This window comes from Myotis lucifugus, unplaced genomic scaffold (genome assembly GCF_000147115.1).
Source record: "Myotis lucifugus unplaced genomic scaffold, Myoluc2.0 scaffold_23, whole genome shotgun sequence".
NCBI lineage: Eukaryota > Metazoa > Chordata > Mammalia > Chiroptera > Vespertilionidae > Myotis > Myotis lucifugus.
In genome coordinates, this window is record NW_005871071.1 from 3,084,552 (window position 1) to 3,093,746 (window position 9,195).

Genomic DNA, 9,195 nt, shown 5'->3' on the forward strand with positions numbered 1-9,195 from the left:
TTTTTGAAATGCATGACCTGAGGGTTCTTTGAGAAAAGGTGAGCTAATTATTATGTCACAGAAATTATGTATTATTTATATATTTCATAATATGTTTATAAAGATATATGATGTATATATACATGTTAATGCAAATTATTGTGTTATCTAAAGATAATTATTTGGGATAAAATACAAACAAGGTTGTATTCCACATGGGATTTTCTTTAGAGGTTTATGCTATAGTTGTACTGAATAGGGAAGTAAGAAGAGTTCACTGGTCTCAGAAAGTTCTCTCTCTCTCTTTTACTTTGCTGTTGTAGGTGTACAGAGCCAATGGGCCAGATGGAGCTGTTGGCAGAGGCCAGAGAATCCACCTGCAGTTGTGGGACACAGCAGGACAGGAGAGGTAGGAGGTCCTCCGTTATGCATGTGCTTCCTCCTGGAGGAAAGGGAAAAGCAGCTACACTTCTCATACAGGGACCCGAGCAGGAAGAAGCCAGATGATCAGGTCACTTGCACCTGGATACGCCATGCTGCCAAATTAGCAGGAAATTTATCAGTCTGAGTTGATAATGGTGGCTTTATTTCATACAAAGTCACAGGAAAAACAAATCTTTTTCAAAATGGATCAAACTTACTTATGGTTTCTTTTTTGTCTTCTTCATTTTTAAAAGGCTTATACACTTTTCTCCATTGACCGTGGCTATTTACGCAGCCACACAAAAGCCACAGAGTTATAAAGGGGAGAAGAAAAGTAGGTTTACAGTTATTCGTATGGGAAAATATACAATAATTAATAAATAATAATACAAGAATACACTTTCGTGTACTCCGATTGTAAACCTACTTTTGCCCACCCCTGTCTGTATTATTATTGAAAACCGAGTGGAAAATCTAGTTGGAATTAATCCATATGGTCAGAAGTTGCTTAACCAAAATCAGTCACATGGAATCTCGATGTAAAATTGCTTTTCGTTAGCTAAGGTTTCAGATTTTTCTCTCAGATTCTTTGAAGGCTTTTTAAAAACGTTTTATTATGGAAAAGTTCAAGTATATAATGAACTCATGTTTTCCAGTTTCAACAGCCATCAGGTTGTGGCCAATTTTATTTTATGTATGCCCCTCATTCCTATTCACTCCCTCTCCCAAATTATTTTTAAGCAAATTCCAAATATCAGATTATTCATTCCTAACTATTTTGGTATGTATCTCTAAAGATAAAGACTATTTTTGTAAAAATATTGATTAAAAATATTTGAGAAAGCTTAGAAGATTAGATGACAAGTTCATACCAGTATTTTCTTCCTCGGAGCCTGTGTCTGTCCATTGTAGGCTTTGTATAAAGGCAAAGTAAGAGGTGTGATAGGACTGGTGGAGGGAGAGAGGGGAGACAGCCGGATAAAGCCTTGGAAGAGAGAGTACCAAAAAGGAACAGGGACTGAGTCACTACTACTTGCACCTTAATGCCTGAGATTGAAATCAAAAGGTCATGAAACACATTGTAATGTCAAGTCAAGCCAACCTTCACCGGACAAGGAAAACATACATAGCAAGCTCCGTTGTTTGGGTCTAATTAACTCTCAGTTGGACAATAAATTCTTGGGCGATACTAAAGGATCATGAACTAGTTCTGTCATCCCTGTCCAGCGGGCTGGGTTTTTGAATCACATGGTCTGTTAATACATAAACTTACAGAAGTGATAAATAACTGTCTTATACACTTTTGGAATATCAGCACCTAATTTGTTTAAAAAATTTTTTTCATTGATATAGGTTATTTTTATTTTAAAAGAATGTTCCAAGTATAACTTTTGATAATTGTTGGCATTTTTAAAAGTCTGAATATTTTTCAATTATTCTTGCTCTAGATAGCTATTTATTATATTTTGTAAGATACCTAATATGGATTATACTCATAACTTTATACTATTAAATTGTCATTTATAATCACATTTTTCACTAAATCTAGTATAACTAAGAGCTATAATATTCAAGTATAATGTGAAGTTATTATAAACAATGGCACGTTATTAAACATCTAATTTGTTATTGATGAACTATGATGAGAGGCTGAGGGCACTGGTGGTAGCTGTATGTTTCAGGAGCTTTATGTTTCAGTCTGCTTTTATGTCCCCAGGTTTCGGAGCTTGACAACAGCATTCTTCAGAGATGCTATGGGGTTTCTTCTGCTTTTTGATCTGACAAATGAACAAAGTTTCCTCAATGTCAGGAACTGGATAAGTAAGTGTTATTGTCTCCCTGCCTCCCACTCCCTACAATAAAATGCCCTCTTATATTCTACTTTTGTTGTAAATTGATTTGGGAGAAATCCTAATGCTGTTTAAAATGCTATATAAAGGAGCATGGCTATTAGTTTAGGGGAAAAGATAACTAAAATATTCTGCTTTTTCTAATAATACCAACTTTGTTGTGTTGAATACTTCCCATGCTCCAGGTATAAGGCCCTGCTTTCCATGCAAATCTCTTAATCGGTCTTTCCCACAGAGGAGACTCATCCCTCTTTTATAGATGAGGATATACAGGCCTAGAGGGGTTAAATCACTAAGTATCTGCTTGCCTATTGTGTGCTATCAAGTCTTGTATCATCCCAGGGTTTAAAACATATATTACACAGATTACATACAAGGCTTAATGGATTAGACCCTTGGCTGCATGTCTCTTCTATGCTTAGAGGCCCCTTCTCTGTTTTGAGGGCCAGGCATTTGCCTGGAGGACTCTAGAACTCCATTGGCAAAAGTGGTCCCAGCACTGTGTGTGTGTGTGTGTGTGTGTGTGTATGTGTGTGTTTGTGTGTGTGTCTGTGTGTCTATATATATCTTCATTTTGGCTTTTTGGAGAGAGCCTAATCTAAAATCCTGCTACTGGACCAAATAACAGCTTGCGAATGTACATTTACCTTTATAAGTTACATTAGTATAAACCTAGAAAATCTATTGGGAAAGGCTCATATGTTAAATTTTTAACATCCAAATCTTTATAATGAAAACACTTAAAAATTACCTCCTACTTCAAAATTACTTGGTGATTTGTTAGTATTGGCTATGGGTTTTTTTGTTTTGTTTTGTTTTCAAATCCTCACTTGATATTTTTCCATTGATTTTTAGAGAGAGGAAGAGAGAGGGAAAGACAGAGAGAAACACCAATGTGAGAGAAATTCACTGATTGGTTGCCTCCTGCACATGCCCTAACCAGGGCCTGGGCAGGGGAGGAGCCTGCAACCGAGGTAAATGCCCTTGACCAGAATCGAACTCAGGACCCTTCAGTCTGCAGGTCAACACTCTATCCACTGAGCCAAACCGGCTAGGGCATTGGCTGTGGTTTTGATAATAGAAAACCATAGTTTTGTTTTTTAATTTTATTGTACTAGAGGCGCGATGCACGAAATTCATGCAGGAGTAGGCCTTCCTTTTCCGGCTGCTGGCACCGGCTTTCATCTGGCACCTGGGACCCAGGCTTCCCTGCAGCCCTGCCTTCGTCCGGAAGGTCGTCCAGAAGGACATCTGGTCTAATTAGCATATCATGCTTTTAATATTATAGATTAGAGTTTACATTTAATATTATTTTGTATTAGTTTCAGGTATACAGCATAGTGGTTAGACAGTCGTATACTTTACAAAGTGTTCCTCCTGGTATTTCCAGTACTGAATTGGCACTGTACATAGTTATTACAATACTAGAGGCCCTCTGCATGAAATTCACGCATTCGAGGGGGTTCCTCAGCCTGGCCTTCTCCCTCTTGCAGTCCGGGAGCCCTCAGGGGATGTCTGACTGATGGCTTAGGCTCGCTTCCCCCCTGGCCACCTGCTGCTTGGCGCACTGCTACATCTCCCAAGGGGTCCCAGACTGCTAGAGGGATGTCCGATTGCCGCGGGATCAGGCCTAGGCCAGCAGTCGGACATCCCCCGAGGGGTCCCAGACTGCAAGAGGGTGCAGGCCAGGCTGAGGGACTGCCCCCCAGTGCAAGAATTTTGTGCACCGGGCCTCTAGTTATAAATAATGCTGCAATGAACATAGGGGTGCATATATTCCTTTGAATTAGTGTTTTGGGTGTGTTTGGATATATACCCGGAAGTGGAATCACTAGGTCATAAGGCAGTTTCCTTTTTAATTTTTTAAGGAACTTCCATACTGCTTGCCAAAGTGGCTGTGCCAATCTGCATTCCCACCAACAGTGCATCTGGGTTCCCTTTTCTCCACATCCCTGCCAACACTTGTTTGTTGATTTATAGATGATAGCCTTTCTGGCAGGTGTGCAGTGATATTTCATTGTAGTTCTACTTTGTATCTCTCTGATGATTAGTGATGTTGAGCATCTTTACATATGTCATATGGCCCTCTGTATCTTCTCTTTGGAGAAGTGTCTATTCAGGTCCTTTACCCATTTTCTAACCAGATTGTTTTTTTTTTTTTGGTGTGAAGTTGTTTATAAAATTTGGATATTAACCCTTACTGGATGCATCATTGGTGAATATCTTTTTTCATTTAGTAGGTTGTGTTTTCATTTTGTTGATGGTTTCCTTTGTTATGCAAAACCTTTTAAGTTTGATGTAGCCCCATTTGTTTATTTTTTTCTTTTGTTTCTCTTGCCAGAGGAAATTATCAGAAAAACTATTGCTAAGAGAAGTGTCTGAGATTTTACCCCTTATGTTTTCTTCTAGTTTTAAGGGTTTTGAGTCTTACATTTACATCTTGAGTCCATTTTGAGTTTTTTCTTATATATGGTGTAAGAAGGTGGTCTGGTTTATATTTTGCATGTACCTGTCCAATTTTTCAACACCATTTACTGAATAGACCTTCTTTATCTCATTGTATATTCTTGGCCTCAGTCAAATATTACTTGATCATATTGGCGTGGGTTTATTTTAGGACTTTCTATTTTGCTCCATTGATCTTTTTAAAAAATATATTATATTGATTTCAGAGAGGAAGGGAGAGGGAGAGAGAGATAGGAACATTAATGATGAGAGAGAATCATTGATTAGCTTCCTCCTACTGGGGGTCGAGCCCATATGGGCACATGCCCTGACCTGGAATCGAACTGTGATCTCCTGGTTCATAGGTTCATGCTCAACCATTGATCCACACCAGCTGGGCAGTTTTCATAGTTTTTTGATGGAATCTTCACCTTATTTGGGTGACCCAGAAGTGTACATTTTGTAGGTTAGGTGAGCCCTCCTGTTGTAGTTTAGTCTTGATTGCTCTTGGCCCATTCACAGGTGGGGTTGACTCTCAGGCTCACTGACTGTGAGGATTGACCTTGTCACAGTGTATGAGCTGCTATGTGAGGGTTGACCCCACAAAGCAGAACTTGCCCCAGCAGGGTCCGGTGCCTGTTGAGCCCTCCCTTTTTTAAAATATATTTCCCAAGAAGAAGGGAAAGAGAGAGAGAAATAGAAACATCAATGAGGAGAGAGAATCATTGATTGCTGCCTCCTGCATGTCCCCCACTGGGGACCGAGCCCACAACCCAGGCATGTGCCCTTGACCAGAATGGAACCCGGGACCCTTCAGTCCTCAGGCTGACGCTCTATCCACTGAGCCAAACCAGATAAGACTGAGCCCTCCCTTTGATGTGCTGCTTGTGGAGCTACTCAGGTCGTGTTCTTTTTTAAAAGTGTTTTTATTGATTTCAGAGAGGAATGGAGAAGGAGAGAGAGATAGAAACATCAATGATGAGAGAGAATCATTGATTGGCTGCCTTTTGCACACCCCCACACTGGGGATTGAGCTCACAACCTGGGCATTTTCCCTGACCGGGGATCAAACCGCGACCTCCTGGCTCATAGGTCGATGCTCAACTGCTGAGCCACGCCTGCCAGGCTCAAGCACTTTATAAGGACTCTTGTTAGATATGTGCTCATAGAATTTTGACACCGAAAAAGAATAAACCACTTCTTTTTCCATCGGTAGAAAGGGAAACTGAGACGGTAGATAAATCTTGTCCTTCTTGGCTTTATGTATTTTAGATAATAGACAAAATTATGTGAAATTATGGGTATGTATGTATTTTTCCCCCTTGTAGGATAAAAGAGTCCTTACTGCCCAGTTAGGTAAATAAAATATACATATTGAAGATTTCATATCTTCAATGGAAAGTATTCTCCTCTTCTCTAGTCCTGTTTTTTTAAAGATATAATGTTCAGTGTTAGAGTTGGTAATATCAAATCTTAATTAGAAGTAAACATTTGTTGATTTATACATTTTATTTTTCTTCTCACTTCTAGCATTTCTTCATTTTTATTTAACTTATATAAACTTATTTTACTAATATAACTTCTATAAAAATATTATTTTACTAAATAATAGTTTAAAATATATACATATATACATGTATGTGTATGTGTGTATGTGTGTGTGTCTGTGTGTACTAGAGGCCCAGTGCATGAAATTTGTGCATGGGGGGGTCCCCTCAGCCCAGCCTGCACCCTCTCCAATCCAGGACCCCTCGAGGGATGTCCTACTGCCGGTTTAGGCCTGATCCAGAGGACATCCCTCTCACAATCCAGGACCGCTGGCTCCTAACTGCTCACCTGCCTGCCTGCATGATCGCCCCTAACTGCCTCTGCCTGCCAGCCTGATCTCCCCTAACTGCCCCCCTGCTGGCCTGGTCCCCCCAACTGCCCTCCCCTGCTGGCTTGGTTGCCCCTTACTGCCCCCCCCCCCCCGCCGGCCTGGTCACCCCTCGCAGCCTGCTGTTCAGTCGTTTGGTCGTCCCTCACCCCCCTGCTGGCCTGGTCACCCCATGCAGCCTGCTGGTTGTTACTGTTACTGTGATGGCGTCCTGGACAATTTGCATATTCCTCTATTATTAGTATAGATATGTCTGTCTATCTGTCTGTCTATCACAACAAACACAGATTCTGGACCCTCTACCGAGTGTTCCCGATTCAGTAGATCTGGGTTGAGACCTTAGAATTATATTTCTAACTAGAGGCCCGATGCACAAAATTCGTGCAAGGGGCTCAGACCTTGCAGTCCTAGCTGCCTCGGCCCTCGCAGCCCAGGCTTCATCCAGAAGGTCATCCAGATGGTCATTCTGCCGCTTGGTCTAATTAGCATATTAGCTCTTTATTTTATAGGACAAGTTCTTAGGCTAGTGCTAGTCCATGGACCTTACCTGAGTAATCACTGAATTAACTCATTCAATCCCCACTTTAACCCTATGAAGTAAGTGTTAAGTCTGATCAAATAATTGAATTGATATCTCCTCCCCTGGGAAACTGAACTTTAGATCATTTCACAACTGACATTCCCTTTTGTTTAGACCACATTCCATTTGCTATGGACTTACCCAGGATCCAGACCCACCCAGTAAATTCCCCACCGGAAAAACCCGCCTAGAGTCCTTTAAAATCTCTGACTCTCTGTCCCTGGGTGCTAGTGCCAATTTGGGGCTCAGCCCATCTGGTTTCCAGATCACTAATAAATTTATAATTCTTTACCACTTTTGACCCCATGCATTCCTCCTTCGGTGACCCTAACAGTAAGTACCATTATCATCAGCATTTACATATGGAAACTGAGGCACAAAGCAGTCAAATAAGTTTCCCAGAGTGGCACAGGTAGTAAACGGCGGAGCCAGGCTTCCACCTTAGACACACTGGATCCTGAGTTCATGGTTATGACCATGACACTGGACATAGAAGGTGTTAACAGAGCACAGAGCCACTCTGGAGACCAGAAAGATTTCACAGCAGAGGTAACTAAGAAGCAAGTCTTAGAGGAAGGGTGGGGAGTCCCTGAAGGAAGGTTGCGGTTGTGTATTCAAGGGTGTGGGGACAGCGTGTGTAACAGCCCAGAGGAAAGAAAGGGCATGGCTCTTATTGGAAACTACACAGCTTGGTCTTGCCCTGTACAGTGCTTATTTTCCTGCTTGTCCCTTTAGGGCAAAGGTCATTGTTCTGAAATTCTACACCAAGTATCAAGCTGAAATTCATGCCTGCTGCCTTGACTTATCATGTTTGATAAGATAAAACGAACATGACTTCATAATGAGGAACTAAAATGTCAACACTTCTCTGGTTAACCACGTGAAAAATAAATTAGGCCATCAATTTTGTGAAAGCTTGGGCTGTTTTAATTTCATTACGGGGTGTGACAAGTAAGAAATAAGACTTTATTTTCCTTCTTTGGGAGATTAAACTACTCAGCTTAATGAAGTTCTTTTGTTTGATTTAAAATTATGCCTATTTACAGGTTTTCCAGTGAAAAGAACTAAAAGCTGTGGAATAAGAATTGTAGTCTCCTGCTTTTTCTTGGTTTCGGTGACTGAATCATTGACTGTTTATTCTGGGTTTCCCCTCTTCATTTAATCCTGTATTGTGTGTTAAATGAATTGATTCGGCCTTAGAATAATAGAAAAATATGAGAAACACTTCAGGTAGAAATAGGTTAGCTAATAAGAAGATAACTCTTAAAATTGTGATTGCTGTGGAGGGAAATATGTAAAAAATAGTTTTAAGATGAACTATAAGTATCCTGGCTGGGTAGCTCAGTTGGTTAGAGCATTGTCCTGATACGCCAAGGTTGTGTGTTCGATTCCCAATCAGGGCACTAGCAAGAATCAACCAGTAAAAAAAAGGAGACATATGTAATACTTTTTGTAATACTTTAAGCAATAAAACAATTTTAAAAAAATCAACCAGTGAATGCTTAAATAAGTAGAGCAACAAATCAATATTTATTTTTCTTTAAAAAAAAAAAAAGATTAGCAATAAGCACTAGGAAATCCTCCAAGTTTTTTTCAAATGGCCTTCATAAAAAGACTGCCACATGTTTGTGTATGTGTGTGTGTGTGTGTGTGTGTGTGCATGCATGCACATGTGGGTGCACTTGTGCACATGCACACTTTTAGAGGGTTAAGTATTCCCTTTCCTCTCTGATATACATAAGCTGGGGTCTGTGTTTGAGGGCAGGAGTAGTTTCACATCTCTGCCTCATCCATTCAGTTTGACAGATGAGGGCGCTGATGCTTTGAAAGCACTGTATCAGGTCCCTATATCTGTATATACATTTAGTTTTCACAGCACTTTTGCATGTATTCTCCATTGATCATACACTTACATTATTGTTCACCTATAATTTTCTTCTTACATTAATAGGCCAGCTACAAATGCATGCATATTGTGAAAACCCAGATATAGTGTTATGTGGGAATAAGAGTGATCTGGAAGACCAGCGAGCAGTGAAAGA

At 40.3% G+C, this 9,195-nt stretch overlaps 1 protein-coding gene across 1 annotated transcript in view; it reads left to right on the forward strand.

Annotated features, from left to right (window-relative positions):
• Nucleotides 1–9,195, forward strand: part of RAB27A (RAB27A, member RAS oncogene family) — a 68,700-nt gene that overhangs the window by 46,829 nt on the left and 12,676 nt on the right. Inside the window, exons 6-8 of the mRNA XM_023751631.1 lie at nt 303–388; nt 2,120–2,223; nt 9,105–9,184. Coding sequence (XP_023607399.1) covers nt 303–388; nt 2,120–2,223; nt 9,105–9,184 — 270 coding nt within the window. The remainder of the gene's footprint in view (nt 1–302; nt 389–2,119; nt 2,224–9,104; nt 9,185–9,195) is intronic.